This window comes from Seriola lalandi, unplaced genomic scaffold (assembly GCF_002814215.2).
Source record: "Seriola lalandi dorsalis isolate HSWRI2012SDOR001 ecotype SW California unplaced genomic scaffold, Sedor1 jcf7180002055006, whole genome shotgun sequence".
NCBI lineage: Eukaryota > Metazoa > Chordata > Actinopteri > Carangiformes > Carangidae > Seriola > Seriola lalandi.
In genome coordinates, this window is record NW_019525549.1 from 115,269 (window position 1) to 135,930 (window position 20,662).

Below are 20,662 nucleotides of genomic sequence, written 5' to 3' on the forward strand. Positions count from 1 at the left end.
GGGGGGGGGGGGGGGGGGGGGGGGCTGGGTTGTTTTGAGTATTTGAGTAGAGGGAGAGAGGGAGAGAGAGAGAGAGACAGAGAGAGAGAGAGAAAGAGAGAGAGAGAGAAATGGTTTTGCACGTCCCCAACTCTGTTTTCCCCTCAATAGGAAGAGAGACTCTGCCGCTCTCCGTTCACACTCCAGCAGTGGCAGGAACTACTTTTCTCAGAGGCAGGGTACACGTGTTGGAACCTAAGAGCCCATGGACCACTCTTAGATCAGCATACATCCCATCCACTAAATGGCACCTATTTCATTAGACTGTCAGCTCCCTGAAAGGAGAGCAGAGGCAGGGAGAGTAACTTGAGCAAAGCTGGTTAAGTTGGATGTGTGATGAATGTAACAGTGGATCCTATTGATTCACGAGGTCAAATGTTACAGATAATATATTATTTTAACCCCTCTGACCCCACCCAGCTGGTCCGTCTCTAACGTACATATATATATAGTTCAAGTCCACAGACATTTACTGTATTTTAAATTAGCCTTCCACTCACATCAAATAGGCTATTTTGAATTATTGGGAAATGATGATTGGGATTTTTTTTTTCTATATTTGGTGAAGCTGTAAATATTTCTATTTTTTGTGTTTTTAAATGTTTTTTCTATTAAAATCTTCAATCAAAAAAAAAAAAAGAGCATGGAATCTGTGATTAGTGGGGTTTTTTTTTTCTCGAGGTAAACTTTAAAGAGGAAATCAGGGTTCAAGGTCAAACCCTTACACAGCACAAAGCCACGGAAAGCGTCTCTGCTGATGAAAGGTGGGGGAGTTATAAATCTACTCCAAAAAAAAAGTGAACACAGCTATAAAAGTTTATACAGCGTCCACTGTTCTGTGGGAAGTTGACAGCCTCAAGGTCCAGAGATACGATGATGGCAGCCATTACAGTTCATCAGAGCGGGTCGGTACTGTCCCATCACTCTTCTGCAGGACAAGGCCGGAGGAGCAAGGGAGTGCTGTTAACCTGCGCGAGGGAGGGAGGGAGGGGAGGCGCTACTGTTTGAGTTCCAGAGCCCAGACATGTTGAGGCCACCCTGTCCGTCCTTTACTCTTCCTGTCGCCCGCTGATGAGGAGGACAACGATGAGAATGAAGGTGATGATGATGAAGTCGTCTTAGGGATCTCCACCTGCAGACGCATACATTTGTATTTTATTCATCATTATAACTTTTTTCATATCGGTATTTTATGAGATAGAAAATAAAGCTAGATAAGCGATTGACAGTGGCCTTTGTTACCATGGAAACAGTTTTACTTTTCTGTCTTCACATTTTTTTTTATAAAACACAAATGAAAAATTACAGATGAAGAAATAATTCCACGTTCAAATAACTAGATTCATTCACCACGCATGAGAGCACCTGTTGGTTTTCATGTTCCACTTTGTAGCACGAGTGTGTTTGTAGTGTAACGATGTGTTGGAATATGCATTAATATACAACAGTCAAAATGGGAACATGACACATCAACAGTGTGTTTTGATTTAAAAAAAAAAAAAAAGAAAGAAAGAGAAGAAGAGAAAGGAAATAAAGCTGCTGTACTCCAGACGTCATGTGCTGGGTGTTTCAAAGCGACAGGACTGAACAGAAATCAGACTGAACCAGAGTGGCCCAGGTGTTCAGGTATATTCTCTAACTCAACTAAAATGTTCTGCTCATGTGGATTTATTCGCTGTAAAACACGTCAAACACTCAGAACTAGGGCTGCACAATTATGGAAATATATGGGTTTTTTTTTGATAAAGGTAAAATATGTAACAACATTGTCGTGCATTGTTAGCACCATAAGTGTTGTGGTTCCGCAGAGATGCCCCGGACTACAAATCCTAACCTCCAGATGTTTCCAACAAAAATCACATCATCATCATTTTTATATTTATATCATTGAAAAAGAAAAAAAAGAACATTCTAACTGAAATCACATATCTGCCAAAATAATTGCAAAATGATTTTATTTTTTTGGCATATTATGCAGCCCTGATAAGATTTAATGTTTCAGCATTAACCAAAGGGAAATAGCTCTTAATGTTTAATGCTGCAACCACCTCATATGTATTAGCCTAATTTATTTATCATGTTCATTATTATTATTATTATTATTATTATTATTATTGTCAGTGTATTTAATCTATTTTGATTCTGCATGTTTAATTGTTAAAGCTTGCAGTTTCCATCAGCCAACAACTGTTCCAGAAACAGTATTTAGCCTAATTGAAAATAAATCAATATAATTTAAAAAACACTATAGCAAATATATTGTTTTTATGCAGATTTCCTTTTCCACATATACATGTACAAATGTGCTCACACGTTGTATCTTTAAAGATGAGGGATTAATGATTATTTGGATTACTGTCGAACTCCCTCTACCGAGAGAGTGTAGCCTTCACGTTTCTTACTTAACAACAACACCAACAACAATAATAATAATGATACTTATAATATTAATAATAATACCAATATTAATAATGATAATAATAATAAGTGAGAAACAACGTTTAAAAACAAAATAAGAGAAGGCGCTCTAGGCGGGAATAACCTCAGTAACACAAGCACAGGCCGAGCTGGACATGAACTAATTATTATTTTATAATATTTCTCCACTCACTACTGCGGCAAGTGATTGTTTGGACAATGTGCAGCTTAATGTCTGGAGAATAGTGAAAATGATGATTGACTTGGAGGCGTCAGTCTGAGTGTCAGAGTGTGGTCTGATGACACAGTGGAAGCGACCTGTTATATTCCCACAGTGTTGAATGTGGGCCTGCTCGTCCATATTCAGTCCATGTATTCACGGCTGAAAGAAGATCTCCAGGATTTACACCTGTCCCGACTCATCGTTTTCAAACTACATGGAAATGTGTCGCCTTGCTTTCAGCTATATGTCAGTTCTGGAGCGGTAAACCAGCCTTCAGGTCGGTAAACACTCTGTAATCCACTAGGAAACCATCCATCCAGTGTAGCGCGAGAGGCGGGAAAACAACAACCATTTGCTTTCATTTGGCGTTTCTTACTTTGCAGAGGGAAGTTTAACGCGGTCATCTCACATGGACAGATGATCCGCACCGGGCTGAGGCTGAGCTCCACAATCATTCAAAACTTGCTAAATGATTTTCTGTGACAGCTGCCGCTTTCACTTATATTATTCATAGACTTCATTTAAACTCGCTTTTTTTTTTTAAATGTGTCATTTTCCTGCTCGTGCTTAGATTTTCACTGAGCAATTTTTGCTTTTATTTGTCAATATGTTGTAAATTCAACTTTTAAGTGGCTCTTTTATTAGCAATAGTCTGTATAATTACCAGTGAAATAAAAACAAAGAAGATGATAGGAGTTTAATAAAGGAGAGCTCTGAGGTTCTAAACGTTGGTGCTCGTCCAGAAATGTGCGTGTAGTAGGCTGCTAATAAAAGATCAGACAGTTCGCGTCAAACTGCCAGATCTTTGAAGTCACACTGACTCTCTCTCTCTCTCTCTCTCTCTCTCTCTCTCTGCGGAGAAAAAAAAAAGAGGCAAAAACGTTGAAGTATCAGGTCAAGTATAAAAACCTAAAAATCGAACTGACACATTCACTATTTCTGTCCAGGTGTGTTAATAAAACCACAAGGTCCAATAAAATGCGAGCGCTGCCAGCAGCAGAAAGTGTCCGGAATTAAATAATGCGCAAACCGCACAGACATGCAAAGCCTCGGAGGCCGTTTCTTTAGCACACGTCATCAAATATTAAAAATACTAACACAGAGATAACACAAATGAAAACAAAAAAATGCATGTGGATAAAATAATAACTGGATCTGTAAATAAAGAATTTGTGATTTTACACGAGCACACGCTTTATCTTCAGCCTCCACTACGATACGTCACCGTTATGAATTACAAGCAGATTATAAAATCATTATAACATTTTTTTTTAATGTCACATAATCGTTTGCTAAACATCTAAACATCTTAAAATGTTATTCCGACTGAATGAGTCACAACCACTATCACTTTCTGCCGTGTAGCCTGCTCGTCATCTGCCTCCTCACTTCAGCTGAAGGGCTCGCTAAAAACCCGACCACGCTCACAGCCACTGGCTCTTTTATCTACAACCCCACACACCTCATGTTTATATCAACCTAATAGGGGTTTGGTCAGTGTTTTATTATTTGTGCACCACTTCATAGAAGGATTTCTGAACGTCCCACTCATCTGTCACGACAGAGGTCCAGACACTGTTAGTCTGCTTGGCTGCATATCGCATTACGTCGCCTACAAAACCTATTTACTCTTCCAGTTTAGTTGTATTCAAACGTCATTTCTAGGAGACACTGAGCCACTGCCTGAGCTCTCTCTACCCTGCACACTTACTCACACACAACCACAATGACATACAGACAGCAACATGAACTGTTTCTTTTCCTAAAGGATGAAACACTGCAACAAAATGAAAGGTTGTGCTGGAACATGCAGGTCTGTCATTCACTAAAGGCTGAATCTTTTCTATCAAAAATTATTTCAAATAATGATCCAAATGTATATTTGTAATCAGCTGCTGCACTGTGATAAAAATAATTACGTAAGTCAAGATGAAATGAAAAATAGAGCAAATATAATAAAAACATGGATTTAAAGGGTGAGCTAAAATAAGTCTGGATCCACAGATCTTCCCACTGTACAACAAACCAAACAGACCATAAGTTGATATTAAGGCACAGCTCTAATCAGTGATAAAAAAAAAAATGTACAGCAATGTGCATGAAAAAAAAAATCTTAGGAATTGTACAAAATCTGCATAAGCATGAGCAACTAAAACAACGAGGATCAAACTCATTTGCAATTACTTCTCTAATAAATGTTTCGTCTTAATAATTTTCTTTTCAACAGTTGTAGCAGGAGAGTGTGAAGTGCAGTTTCAAGAAAGACTTGACATGAGTTATTAGTAGGACAACATCCTCCTATTAGTGATTGCAGTTTGAAATGTGAGGAAAAAATGTCTTTCTGGCTCCCATTATGCACAACACTTCCTATAGGCAGCACGTTGAGACTGCAGACTGGAAATCATTATTCCCTTCTCTTCTTCTGACTTGCTCTGTGTTGTTTGTTTTCTACATATAATTTAAAGCTTGTTGTCGGAAGATGTGGTGGTGAAGATGTAGCCGTATATCATGAAATAAATGTGTGGCAGCTACTTTTTGTCAGAGCATGTAGAATGAACGGCGTGACGCTTAGATCTGTTAGTGGTAAATAAAAAGATCATAAATCACGACCTTTAGCCGGTGATCATAAAGAGGATAATAACTCAAATATAAAATAAAATAGCAGCAACACTGGCTACTGTGTTTGAGAGAGCATGTGTAGATGTATGTAAAAAAAAATCTGTAAATCTCTTGGATGTGCCAAACATTTCCCTGGAAGCTGAAGGAGCAGCGTAGAGCAGACCTGAGGTCAGAAGGATGTGGACGATAGAGCAGAAGCCATCAAGCACTGGGAGTAATAGTGGCGGCTCTATGTGACTGAACCTGGCCCTCCTGCACGGCCCCAAGGTGGATGAGGAAGGAAACTGGTTTGGACCATAGACCAGCCATTAGACTGTTTATATGGCTCAACTGTATGATTAAGAAGTCAAGTATCCATTACAACTACGGGTAAACACTTACATTCTACATTTTACTGTTTACTCTCTTTAGCAGGCGCCCCATGTGCTCCACGACAGGATTTTTAAATTCCTCCCCCCAAATAAATTGAGCTATAAGATTACTCTCCATTAAATGTATATATAGCCTATGTGTGTGTGTGTGTGTGTGTGTGTGTGTGTGTGTGTGTGTGTGTGTGTAATTCCTTCACAGGAAAAGCCTGTGTTGTTTACTTTTTTTTTAGCTGAGTTTAGACTCCAGCTCTCTGGCCTCCTCTCTCACTTCAACACTGTATGGAATAAAAACAGAAGCTGATTTTGTAGATCATAATGATCTTTGGAGGGTCCACAGTGATGTCTCCACAGAGGACTGGTGCAGGTAGGGTACTTGTATATTATGTGGCCTACACAGGATTCTAATATAACCATGGCGAAATTAAAAAAACCTTCTAGAACCAACGGTTTCCTGATTGACATTCCTGTGTTGGTCTCTATTATGAATCGCATCGTCTTACTGCTCTGGCACCAAGTGTAAAATGGCCTGTACTGAGAGCTGACTATTTAAGGCCTATATCCGTCTTCATCTTCTCCTCAGTAAACTAGATTAGGCTGCAGCCAATCAGCAAATATCCTTGGCTAGTTGCTGCTTCAAACCCTATTTATTATGGCATTTTGTCATGATGAAGAAAATATTTACAGATCATAGAGAAGACAGAAAAGAAACGTGGCGGCAATCTCGCAAATGTTAATGTAAAAAAAAAAAAAAAAAAAACAGCCGTGCAGGATCCTACATATATTCCGTTGATATAAAATACACGAAGCAGCATCATATACTATTACTTTTTTTATAATTTCATATTTTTATTTATTTTTAACCATTTGTTCAAGCTGCTCATTATATAAGAAAAAAAAACTCTAGCCAGCCTATAAGACACAAAACAACACAAGTAGAATTTGAAGTTAAAGTTGATCAAAGTTACATTTAAGGAATTTGCCCCGTGACGCTGATCTGAAATCAAATGTTTCAAAAAACATGTTGTTTTTTTTTAATTCAAGGCGTTTCATGTTTTACCACCTGATTTTACACCATTTTACATGGATTTTGGAGACAATGACAAAAACAATGAACACAATAAATACAGGCCTACAGAGTTTTTATGTTAGCGCGCTAATGTAGGCTGTTTCCTCTTACGCTGCCTTTAGACCTCATGGACAGAAGATGTTTGCAGGTCGGTCAGCTGTTGCTCTCCGGGTCTTAAAGTCAACTTTAGACTATCCCAGTGTTGTTTTATTAAAGGGCTTCACCCAGCTAACCAGAGGGAAGACTGGCTAATGTCAGCGGGGACTATGGGTCCAGGCTGTTACGGTCATGCAGCTAAAAAGGAGTGGCTAACATATGATTAAGTTATTTGTGCTCTTATTATAAAAGCTCTGTGCGGACAAACAGCATTTATCTCATTTCAGCTGATAATCATTACGCGCTCTTACCGCCTCTCTCTTCCTCCGCTCCTCCCGAGCCTCTGTCTTTTTCAGCTCGGCCTTGAAAGCCTGCGTGTCTCCGTGCTGTCCGTCCTTGTCCAGGATGTCCATCAGGTAGGAGATATAGCTGGTGGCCAGCCGCAGAGTCTTGATCTTGGACAGCTTAGTGTCGGCCGGGACGTTGGGGATACACTCCCTCAGCTCCGCAAAGGCCGAGTTAATGCTCTGGGTCCGCCGCCTCTCCTTACGGTTGGCCGTGGGTCTCCGCTTCACCGTCCGGGGGTGTGTGTGGTGGTGGTGGTGCATACCGACCGTAGCTCCGTTCACTGAGATGGTGCCGGCCCCTGGAACCAAGCCGCCGGGTCCGTAGTGGTGGTGATGGTGATGGTGGGGATCCAGGCCGCCCGTAGACCCGCCGCCGCTGTTGCCATGGTACTCTGGGCTGTAGCCGGGCGCGAGGCTGTACTCAGTGGGAGACATGTCCGCGTGGCTTATGAGCCAGCTCGTGAAGTAAGGAGGAGCACCGGTCTCCTCGTGACACCGACCGGCCGTGGCGGCGTGCAGGGAGTAGTGATGGCTGTCGTGGTGGTGCATGACCGTGTGGTGAGGAAAGCCCGACACAAGACTCATGGTGACACACACAAACACGCACTCACGCACACACACGCACTCACACACACACACACACACACGCTCTGTTGCATGCGCGCACGCACGCACGCACACCGGTCTTTCTCGGATGCTGCAGCTGTAGGCTTTTGCCTTCGCCGTTTAACGGTTATCCAGAGCTGATGCTTGCATCCTGAGTAATCTCCCCAGAGGTTTCCCCACAGAAACAGCTGGAATACCGACCGTCACGGGCGCGCAGCGGTAGGCTAGACCGGCTCGTCCTGTCAGTAGTGGCCCTGCAGGCCGTTCAGTTCTGTCCAAACAACTCCTCCTCCTCTAGGACATTGTTCCTCTCCTTCTCCCTTTCGTTATAAAGTCACAGCAGGCAGCGCTTATTACTCCCTCTTCCTGAAGAAACTGTCCTCCTTGTTGTTCTCTGTAGCTACTTCATCTTCTCTCTGTGCGGCAGTCAGCAGCTGTCAGCCTCAGAGCCGTTTGGCAAGGCAGGAACAGTCTGGCCAGTCACTGGGTCACTACTGGCAAGTTGATACTGAGCTATTGTAAAGCCAACTTGTCTGTATGTGAGAGAGAGAGAGTGTGTGTCTGATTTACTACGTCATCTTTACTACCGGGGAGGAGAAACCAACGTCACAGCCTCCATCAGCCAATGGCGAATCACCGCTCCCTCTGCTGGCCCTGTCTGCAGGATCTGTTAGCTTGTCAATGGGCCTGCTAAATAGACCTGCTGGCGCGCGCGCGCAGACACACACACACACACACACACACACACACAGGCCACGCTCACGCCTATACACCGCAACCATTAGCTACAAGGTCAAGAGTAAAGTGAGATGATCCTGCTGTTTGTTGCATTGAAGGTTATCATTATATTAGTTATTGACATATTTAATGATGCATTTTAAAATGTATTTAACGAAATACAGTCACCAGTTTTATTGGCTCCACTGAAGCTGCACTGCTCCCCAGTTTTAATTAGGAACATGCTAATATTCTACATTAGGCATATGTGATTTCTTTAAGTGTGTACGTGAAGAGCGCAGAATACAAAGGTAGTGTCTGCCCATCATTAAAGCCACTGGGATTAGATTATTGATTAGGCAAATTTCTGTTGAGGCCTGTTTGTCTTTAAAATGTTTTTTTCCTCATATAATTCAACATTTCTTTCTGAATACAAAAGTGGAGTGACCATCGGGAGAACCGGGACTTTTGCCATTTAGGCCAAAAACATAACGCATACGATAACTGGTGAGAGAGAGAGAGAGAGAGAGAGAGAGAGAGAGAGAGAGAGAGAGAGAGAGAGAGAGAGAGGCTTAGATGGTGCCTTATCGTGGTAATCAGCTCAGCGGTTCGCTGTGGGTCTCTGTTGCAATCATGTCCTTCACATCTGTCTCCCTCCTCGGCTAACTCCGCTCCGCTCGCTCGCGCAGCTCCGCCCACGCGCTTCACCGTTACGCGTTCACATTCTCAGCGCGGTGTAAACACCGAGGCAGCGGACAGTCGCTGACTCGCTTCATGCCAACAACAAACCGTAAAGGTGTGTAACTGCAAATGTAAGAGGAAACACAGAGACCTGACACGGGCCTGTAGTTAACTGTGGATGTGACAACAGAGAGGGAGGAGCGGGAGCCTCAGGACCACAGCTCCCAGTGAGTCCAGTACAATCGCCAGTAAAGTCTTATAGGCAGAAGACAACAGGAAGCGTGCCTGAGTTTATTTATTGAAGGAAGAAAAGACACTAAGATTAAAAGAGGCCTGCGTCTGCTGTCGTTACTGTTGTACTGTTCCCTTTTTGAATAGTGACCTCACACTCTGTAACCTGTTGTCTGCTGATTGTGACACATTGAAAACGAATGAATTGCTCAGTTTCTGTTGATAATTGTGCATGTGAAGACTCTTATATTGTAGCTGCTTTGTTGCTGTAGCCGTGGACTGTAATATGTACAGTGTTTGAGATGCTACAGTGTTTCTTTACAAACTGCGTTTGAATTGACCTCTTCAATAATTTACTGCTGCTTCCATAAAAGCCACTTTCCAAAAACTATAAGACCATCCCCAGTTTAACTTCTTAATGTGTCGTTTACATCCGGAAATAGATGCCTTAAATGTAATAATAACAATAACAGCAACGACAATAATAATAATAATAATTATTATTATTATCATTATTATTATTATTATAATGATAATAATTATAATTATAATTAACCATGAGGAAATGTTAGAACATATATTGATGTAAATCAGCCTTGTTGTACGGGCCTTGTGGTATTGAGGTGACATTCCGGACACCTATAGAATGACCAGCCTGCTCAACTTCTCACTTTAATGTTTTATCAGAAAGCTTGAAATCTGAGTTTATGTAAACAGCACCTGGTACAATGTGAGAGCCCGGCTCCGAGCTGACACTGTGACCGACCCCCTGACCGCTTCTCACGGCTTCCTCAAGACGAAAAGTCCGTGGTATAATGTCAAGGTTTTACAGTTAACACAATAAAATAAAATAAAATAAAATAAAACCTTGTCATAGAGAGAAGAGAGTGAAAAATAGAAATGTTAGTGATGTTAAGTTTTTGTTGCTACTTGTTAGTGTGTTGACTCAGGTATTAAGAGTGTTTCTTCATTAACTACAGTAATAACAGCAACAATAGCTAAACTCGGCCTGTAACATTACAAAATGAGATAATCAGTGTGCATGCATTTTTCTACAAAACACCACAGTTACTTTCACCTCTGTTTAATATGATACAGGGTTCCTACCTGATGGTGAGTCTCCAGGTGAGTGTTAGTGGGCCAAAGTCCGGGGCCGGTGTTTAGGTCTTTTTGCTCTGCCTCTGCCGCCATCAAATACCCGCTGATCCGCACGGTTCAAGTTGACTTTATGTCAAAGAGTCAGGCCAGAGAGACAGAGACGGAGACAGAGGCTGGCTGCCGAGACGCTGCGGTCTCTCCACGTCAGTCATTTATTTAATTGCTAAAAATATAAAATATCAGTCGATTTTTTTTAGCGTCACACACACACACACACACACACACACACACACACACACACACACACACACACACACACACACACACACTAGTGTCTATTGTCTTCATTGACACTAATCATATAAGGACGTCACTGACGTTAGGCACATTTCAACCACAGTTTGTTGGTATGAAAATGAAAAATTTACGGCGATGTATTTTTATATCAATCATTTTTTTGTGATTTGTATATGTTTGCATATTCAATCCTATAGTTATATAGCCTATTTTGTATATGTGATTAAATATAATTCGATAATGCCTTCGCATTCTTTTAAACGATAGAAATTTGCAGTAAATAATAAAAATCTTTCTAATTAAATATAATTATAATTGGAGTCAATAGCGAAAAGAAACATGGATCCGTAAGAGATGTTGCACAACATTATAGCCTATAGGCTTTGTCGTGACCTCTGCAGCCCCTCTTCAAAAATGTACTGCTGCTTCCACAACAGACCCCTGTCCAAAGAAACAAACTGTAAAACCATCTTCAAGCTCTGAAATGTTCGAGACAACCGGAGATAAAGCTCAACAACACCAACTTGTTAAGGTGACGTCTGATGAGTCCAAATGGAAAAATATATCTTAAATTTATTTTTATTTTTATTATTATGATGATTATTATTATTATTATTATTATTATTATTATTATTATATGCGTTAACAATTAATAAATGTTAAGACTATAGATGTTTATCAGCCCAGTGATATTGGCCTGCTCGGTGCCTGGCAGAGAAATGACATTCCAGACATCTTAGCTTGAGATTTGAGTTGATGTGGCTGAAAGAGCACCCGGAAAATTGTGAGATCCCGGCTCCGAGCTGACACTGTGACCGACCCCCTGACCGCGTCTCACGGCTTCCTCAAGACGAGAAGTCCGCGCTAGTGTCAAGGTTTTATAGCAGAGCCTCGACACAGCCGGTAGAACACATTTCAGTAACGTCACGTTTGTTCCCATAGAACGGCCAAGGTTATTCTTCACTCTCTCTCCGCTGTCATATTCGGCGTATTAAATCAGGAAGCTTTTTTTTTTTTTTTTTTACCAGAATATGAATGAATATGAGTGAGAGAGAGCGAGAGAGAGAGAGAGAGAGAGATCAAATGACAACTTACAAAATTTCACCCACTGCTGTATAATTTGTACATTGTATGTTATAAATTGTCGTAATGTGAAAATAAATAAATAGATAAATAAATAAATAAATAAAGCATTCTCTCCTCTTAATAAGGATTTCTAGTTTTAATCATTTAAAATTTCTTAAACACAAGATATCATGCAGTTTGAATACAAAGGTCCCTTTTGCTGACGGTGGCAAGGGGCATCAGTTTTGTTGATAAATATTCCAAGATAAGGAACTGTAGAAATATTATTCCTATATTTTTTATTATGCAAAATTTTCTACTAAATCAAATGGCCATTTGGTGATAGGAATTTTGTTAGGGACACCTGGAGAAATTTGCTGCACCTCTGCAGACCCTTCAAGGATCTCTGAAAATCTTTCAAAGAGCCCTGAAAGCTCAGTCCAGCAGCCTGATTGAGATACCAGGAGCCCTGTAAACTGAAAACCCAGAAGAGCTCCTCAACTTACCTAAGCCACTGGAGTGACTTAATGCACTGTATTTAAGCTTGCATCATAGGGAGCCTTCCCACTATCAGCTCCACAGCTCCACGACACCACTGTGGACCCAGGGTGGAGGTAATGCATTTGGATGTTGGGTTTGGTTTTGAGACAGTTACTATTTTTACTGCTTTAAATGTGAATCTGAAACAAGGTCATGAATACAACGGGCATCCCTCCCACAGTAAAACAAAATGTCTGCAGCCTAGACATCGTAAGCGGTATGTTGTCATGGAGATTGCCGATCCAGAGAATGACTTCTAGTCTAGTGTCAGCCCCCACTTAAAAATGTCAACAATAGACATAAAGCCCTGGACAGACATGAGTCTGAACGATGCACACGTGCATTTAGACAGTCAGAAACATGCAATTCTTTACTTGGAGACAGTAGGTGATTTAACAGCTTCCCTCATGGAATCATTGAAATCATCTATCTGTCCATCTGTTTGGACACACTGAATATACAGTGCCAGACAGGAGCCAGGTGGAAGCAACATCCTTATCTTGCATGAAAGAATAGAGAGCTAGAAAAGACATCAACAACACTGTGGACAGCCATGACCAGTCACACCAGTCTTTTTGTTTTTGTTTGAGCCAGGGTGGACCTTATTGCTGACTTTACTGTGTTAGATCCTTGCCTGCTATTCTGAGGTTCCAGCAAGTGACAATTAAATGTTTTTGATGGAGGAAATCAACTGACTGTAATTACACTGATAAAAAAAGTCATTTGTTTCATTTTCTGATTTGTTCTGGTCACTTGGGGGCAGCGGAACAAGTTGTGAACACACCTGCCATTAACATATTTTACATTATATATGTATATATACATATAAATACATACATACATACATATATATATATATATATATATATATAGTTGTTTTATATGTTAAAGGGATAGTTGGGGTTATTTGATGTGGGGTTGTGTGAGGTAGTCATGCATAGTCGGTGTGTTACCTGGAGTAGATTGAGATCAGTGCGGTGCCAGTTAGGAGAGATGGCGGGATACACCGGTACACCAGCAGAGCTATGTGCTCGTGTGCACAGGGCCAGCAGAAAAAAGTGTTTTAGACACTTTTAAAAGACGCCCACCAAAACAATACGGTAGTTCAGCAGTTGAGAAAAATGCAATACATAAGGAAACTGCTGTTTTGACAGGAAGATAAACCGCTGAAAATATTCTAAAGGAAGCTACATTTAAATGGATATGGGATTGTTTTGGTGGGCCTTGTCTCTGCTGTCCCCGCCCACAGCAGCACGCTGCTTTGCTAGTGCCGGTGCTCCCTGCTGTCTCTCCTGATTGGCAGTGCTGAATCTACTGCAGTTATTATGCATAAACTATGCATGACTACTTCACACAGACTCACGTCAAATAACCCCAACAATCACTTTAATATTAACATTCTAAGCTAATAGAGTTGTTATGTTGAAGCAAAGACCTTCTTATTACACGTCCGTCAGACACAGAATAATATAGTAGTGATGTTTGTGTCCACCTGATGAATCTAAGTCTTTTAGCTCTATTTTGGTCTCTACAAGCTACTGAATGAAATACCTGACTCTTAAGCTCATAAATGCTCCACTGTGTTCACTGGCTAGTTAATAACTTTGTTTGTCTGTAGTCTGGTGCTGTGCACATAAAGCATACAGAGCTTTAAAATAGCTGCCTGCTGGGGTAGATGACAGTAGCAGGACTGAACTGTAACAGTGTGGCCTGTGAAACAAAACAGTTAGCTGAAACATGCTAACATGCTCCTGAGGAGAACCACAGAGCGCAGACTTGGTTGGTTGACAGTAAAGCCAATACTGGATTCAACGCACATCAAACTGACAGATGAACACACAGTGCTTTAGCTTGTCAGTCATTTGTTTATTGTTTTGCATCAGTATTTTTGTATCACTGAGGATGTGTAGATGTTGAGGCCTCAGCTGTCAGGCTGACCTTTAGCAGTGTATTTACACGGCCTAGAGTATGAAGCCAAGGCTTTATGTTGCTGCTGTTCAGAACTTAATTTCAGTGGTAGGTGCAGCTTTTCACTACTGAGTTGTGACTGCTGCATGAATGTAATGCTTGCTGACTAAAGAAATACTACGGTGGCCAATGAGGGCAAAAACGCTGCAATGGCCCAAAACATTTCCACTGGGAGAAACACATAGGAAAATACAAAACAATTACGAGAACACAAAATGCTGCAAATGACAAAAAACGAGCTGCAGGAAGACAGAAAAAAAAAAAATCATTTATAGCAAATGTGCTGCAAATACAGAAACGATGCAAAAACATTTGAACCTCCAAAACAAAAGCAACAGAAAAAAAAACACTGCATATCCAGACAACACAAGGGAAGAGCTCCAGGCCTTTAGGGGGAGCTCTAAATGGAACACTTAGAGCTAACGCTAATGCTTGCTACATTTTCTGTTGCTCTTTTATAAAATTGTAAAAACTACGGCCAAATGTAAAAAAAGAACACAAACCTTTTTTGTGTCACCTCTTTTTTCTTCCCTCATACTCTCTTGTTTGGACCAAGGTCAAAGGTCAAAGGTCCTGGCATAGGTCTGGCCTCTCGGATCACAGCTCGAGCTAATGCTCAAGGTGTTCTACTTCTGTCGCATTAGTTTTGGAGGTTCATGTGTTTTTGTTGCATCGTTTCTGTATTTGCAGCGTGTTTGTTGTTCATGTTTTTGTTTTGTCTTCCTGCAGCTTGTATTTTCATTTGCAGCACGTTTGCGTTCTTGTATTTATTTTGTATTTTCCAATGCGTACAGACTGCAGCCTTCAACGAATATTAAAGAAAGATTATTGGGGGAAAAAAGGCTACAGGTACAATTTTGTGTTAAAAGAGATCTTCCATTAACAGTCATGTAGATCTGTGGAGGCCGTGGATGCAGGGCAGCAGTCAGGCAGCACAGGCCTGTGCTGTGCACTCTTTCATGAGCCTGAAAAACTCTAGGTTGGAAATGCAAAGATTTGCATATGTGTGCTATAGACTTTCTTACCAGCAAAACACATGTAGTACGCTTTCCTTTGGTGTATGGGGTCAACATATAACCACAAGTCGCACGTGTAAAAGGTTTAAGTACAAGTTACAATACTTAAAACATATTTCTATTGTAAATGGTGATAACAAAAAGTGTAAATGTTAGCAAGGTTAAAAGGGTTAGCTACAGGTCAGAAATAGGTCTGATTGATAGTTAAAGGCTATGGCTGGTTCAAAGTGGTAGCTGCAGACTAAACGTGGTTCTAACTCATGTTTGCAGGCTCTAATTGGTTATAAATGATTATATAAATATACATATTTATATAAGAGATGGTTATAGATTATAAAAAGCTTGGCGTGCTGGTTGTATTTCTCCCCAAGTTGCGTGGGAGACAGACGTGAAGAAAGAACAGGGGGGTTGTAGAATGTGTGGAGGAATTCTCTGTGAGGAAGGCATATGATTTATATTTGTTTAAGTGTTGAATGGGGGGCTGCAATCTGTGTGTGTGTGTGTGTGTGTGTGTGTGTCTGTGTGTGTGTGTGTGTGTGCGCACGCATGTGTGTGTGTGTGTGTGTGTGTGTGTGTGTGTGTCAGCCTGCTCTATGTAATCCATCTATGTGAATGGGAGCTGTTGCAGTAATTTAGATCGGTTTGTGTCTCCTGATAATGATACATAATTAGACTGTAGGTCAGTCGGTCAGACTCCTGATCTCTCCTCTTCTCTCTCTCTCTCTCTCTCTCTCTCTCTCACACACACACACACACACACACACACACAAACCTCTCTCCCCATGTGCCCTCTCTTCTGATCTCAGCCATTCCTCCTCTGTATAAATAAACCTGACAGAGTAGCAGGGCCATATACGTGTGTTAATGTGTGTGCACGGAAGAGAGAGAGACAGAGAGAGAGAGCGCGAGAGAGAGAAAGTAAAGTGTGTGTGTGCGTGTGCGTGTGTGTGTGTGTGTCAGGCTGTGTGATGACGTGCAGGTACATTCCAGAGCAGCGGAAGTTTCTTTTCAGAGTGAAGTGCTGTTGTTGCTGCCTGGACTCAATTACAACTATAGTGCAACCCTATACAGCCGTCATGTGCTGAGCTCAACTGACTTCATGGGTTGCAAACATCACATTGTGGTACACTCTTAATTATAAGCAGTACCGGTATATAAAAGAATGGTAAAGCATGATCATCATGAGACAAGCTGCCACCATTGTGAAAACAATCATTTCAGAGAAGCTTTCTCTTTTCCCCCTGAAAAACCCCAGTCCTCATTTAGCACCCAAATGCTAAGCGTCTGTACAATAAGAAGAGAAAATGCTTAAATGGAAAACTTCTTCAGTAGCAATACAAGCAAAATTAAATAAAAAAGCAAACTACAAACCAGTGACACTTAAAAAAAAGTGACTAACTGTCTCTGGAAAAAGACGGACATGAAGAGAAAATCTGAAGATTGACATTGAAAAATATTGCGATACAGAAAATATCAAAATCAAATAAGATAAGCTTGTAAGATTGTAGGTTTTTTAATATCTGTGTTTTATTTTTCAGTGGAACCTTTTTCAGTGCCAATACTTATGTCAGTGCCAATACAACCCTTTCACTGCCATTGTTTCCTTTTTCACTTCAGGTTTTGTTTTCAATGCCAGATTTAATTTTCATTGCCAAAATGTTCCGATCACTGTTCTAACCCCACAGAACCACAGCCTCTCTCTCTGCTGCCAGTGGCCAGTCCCCCCCCGGATTGGCCCTCCATAACCAGGCACTATTTTGACTTCATAATCAGTAGGAAATGTGAATAACAAGACCTCAGAGTTTTGGTCATTCAGTCATTATATGTTATTAGTGTTTTCTTTATTTACTTCTTACAAACCGCTTATCAAAGAGAAGAAGTCTGTCACGGACTGCAGTGTTGCCTCGCTCTTCCCAGTGTCAATGCTACACCAACTCCCTGAATTTTGAAAAATAGGTTTATAAGCACCATATGCATCACAGGTTTTTTTTTCTCTGAGATTGCACAATTGACAATTTATGTCTGTGATACACCACCCGTCTTACAGTTTGTAAAATTAAGTTGTATTTGATGAGATGGTGTCGTTTAGATGGCTATTCCCATGTCAGTGCAGGATCATGTTGCGACTCAAACTGCTTTCCCCAGGTCCTCTCCATATGGTCAGTGTGATCCCTCCTAGAGACCAAAGGCGCAGTTAATCTGACGGATTAGTGTTTTTGTTAAACTGAGAGCTCGGATTGAAATGTTGAGAAGGAGTCTGGATGAAACCTCAGAGACAGGAAAGCGGAGAAGGGAAACTCACACCGTGTGAGAAGACAACGCAACTTATATATCTACACAGGTATGACACTGCCTCACACGGCCAAAACATACGCTTCACACAGTTGTGTTTGGTAAGTGGCTGGACAGGCCTTAGAGGCAAACACTATGTCTACGTCTGTTACCTTTGTCTCAGGGTATGGTATGATATCATCTTTAAAACATGTCAGCTGTCCAGATTACTTTTTTAACCGTGCTACATTCAATAACTTTTTTATTAATTGTGAGCCCCATTTATTATTTAAAGAAGTTTTAAAGGAACAGTATCTGTAAATGACCAGATGAGACAATGGAGATTAAAACTCCCCACCTTTTGGGGGAAATTCCCCTGGTGTGGTCAGGAGGCATGACCTCTCTTTAGCCCCACACAGCCCATGTGTTCATTCGGTGGCCAATGGGTTGTTAATTTATCATATAATAATAATAATAATAACCATAACAATAACAGCAACAATAATAATAATAATAATAATAATAATAATAACAATAGAAACAAAGTTAATAAGTTAAATTATGTTTTTGATGCAGATGCAAAATTGTAAATAAGAAACCATAACAATGTAGATATTTGGTGCCACTCTACAATAACACTACTCTTTTAAAGGATTTATGAATGCTTTAGAACTACTTTATTAATTAGCTTGTTAACACTCATTTGTAATCTGTTATAACACATTAGATTAGAATAGATAACTTGTTGCATGCCAAATAGTGAGCCCACATTTCTTTGTACTGTTCAGCCTCATATCTCCTGGCTCATAGCTCGTTACTGAGCTGTCTTTGTTTTCTCCATTATCCGCGTTTGCAGCTGCTGCTTCATCACATGATTGTTAAGTTACTAGCAATGAAACCACCATCAGCATTTTAATGGTCAAAACATTTCATTTGGCAGATCAGATTATCGTATCATTTCCCTTCTTTAGGACTTTAATATTCCAGGTAGAACTCAGGTGGTGACCTTCCTTTTCTTGAACTGCTCACCCATCCTTTGTCCCACTGTTCACATCTCTGTGGCTTGTTTTTCACTCAGTTGATTCTCCCTCCATCCAACTGCTAAAAGGAGCTTTATTGTGAAGTGTGACACACATCATCATTTATGAATGAGTTTCTATAAGTCTCCCTTTTACCAGTTATGATGGTGGTAGTAACTCATTAGTAAGATTAATGAGTACTAAGCATTAACTTGATCCTGCTAAATAGTGAGACTGCATCAATGTATAAAAACTGTGTTGTAACTTGTTTATGATTGTTTATTTGTGATTTATAAAGTGTTACCAACCGAATTAATGAACTAATTAGAAACCATTTCTAAATCCCTTTTTAAGAGCAGTCTGATTGTAAAGCGGTACGAAAATGTCCTTTAAACAATCAGCGCTTGTATTTTGTGGACATAGAGAAGTTCTCACTACCAAGTGTAAAGACTTATAAGAGTCTACTATGTCACCATAAGCCTGGACCTTTGTGCGTTAAGCAATTGGTAGTACTGTTTCAAAGTGGACTGCTTCATAATGAGGCACCCATGTTGAAAGCACTCACTCACCACCCAACAGCCAGACCTATAGGTTCAATCACCTGAGAAATGATTTGGCACGGAGACCATGCATTCATGGGTTGATACACTGTCAGGACTCATGACTGTGGAGAAGCAGAACCCCTTCATTACAGCACACACTGCCTAACTACTAATTGAGCTTCCGATTGAGTGCCTTGCTCAAAAATACCCCGACAAGACTCCAACGTCTGACTGCAGGTTACAGACTGCTGCTGGCTGGGAAGTCAGAATCAACGTTTTAGTCATAAGCGTGAGATGATTCCAGTTATTCCATTTATTATTGTTCCTGTGGTGGAATATTATAGGGGTGTCCCAACAATAACAGGCACACAGAAACACTGAAATCACCACGGCTAGAAAACAGCTGTCATTAAGAAAAAAAACCTCAACGCTATGATTAATGGATCACATCAGCTGTATGTGTAGGTAATTAGGTGCTCATTAAGAAGTAGTCCAAACTAAGCTTTGAGTTTCCATAAGCTGGTCTGTTCCCTCCTCTACTACCAGAGTTTAAGAACACACACATGTTATTTATTTCTACCTTTACTTAAGAACAACATATCAGCCATGCAGTCGCTTGTCCGCACACCTGAATGGATCTAAGTTTGTTTGATCATACAAAGCATGGCGTCTTGACATCACTCATCGGCTTACACAGGGTAAATATAAGTTCCGTGTGTGTGTGCGCTCGCGCAAGCCACAGTTTGTATGGTTCAGCCGGTTCATTGCATAACCAGAAGATTAATATGGCGTTTAATTAGCCTCAAAACTCATGCACATACAAACCACACGTGCACGTGACACGAGTGCACAGAACAGTCTTTCACGGGTGGAAAATCATCCTGGTGTGGGAGCAGTTTTACTCCACGTGAACAACTGCCGAGCCTGTGACGAGAATGCGACACTCACTTATGCGTCGAGATGACTTCAACTAAATTCAACGGTTCATGATCGACCGTTCGTGAAGCTGGAATCTCCTTAGTTAGGATGCTGACCAATCAAAGGAGAGGAGACTACAGCCACTGTCCCCACCTTCAGAGTCTTCAAAGTCAACCTGACGATCCAGTTCTAACCGGAGCCCTACACCCTCCCCCTACCCACTTTGCCACATTAAGTGTCATTTCAATCTAATTACTCCTAAGTGGGAGTGGGTTGTAAAGCCCTTCAACACCAAGTCTGCATCAATGCAATCTTACAAACCACACTCCCAGAGAAGTGCAGCGTCGCTTTGAGTCCAGGATGGATGAAAGGCCACATTTCATCCATGTGAGTTGTGTGTGGTTATTTCTGTAGGATGGAAGTAATAAGTTGCCTTAACTCAAACAGACATCTAATGAACTACTTTCGTGCACACATGACAAACTTTGAGGTTACATCGTATTTTGTATGTGTT

The 20,662-nt window shown here is 40.9% G+C and overlaps 1 protein-coding gene across 1 annotated transcript; it reads right to left on the reverse strand.

Annotated features, from left to right (window-relative positions):
* Positions 1-639: 639 nt before the first annotated feature.
* Positions 640-8,335, reverse strand: hand2 (heart and neural crest derivatives expressed 2). Its single transcript, XM_023397246.2, has 2 exons — positions 7,144-8,335; positions 640-1,171 (listed from the first exon to the last, which is right to left on the reverse strand). The coding sequence occupies exons 1-2, from the start codon at positions 7,762-7,764 to the stop codon at positions 1,037-1,039; spliced, it is 756 nt and encodes a 251-aa protein (XP_023253014.1). The 5' UTR covers positions 7,765-8,335; the 3' UTR covers positions 640-1,036.
* Between the last annotated feature and the right edge of the window lie 12,327 nt (positions 8,336-20,662).

Coding starts and splice junctions, on each gene's coding strand:
- hand2 (XM_023397246.2), bottom strand. CDS start 7,764: ATGAGTCTTGTGTCGGGCTTTCCTCACCACACGGTCATGCACCACCAC. Junction 1,172..7,143: donor AGCGGAGGAAGAGAGAGGCG/GTAAGAGCGCGT, acceptor ATGCGTCTGCAG/GTGGAGATCCCTAAGACGAC.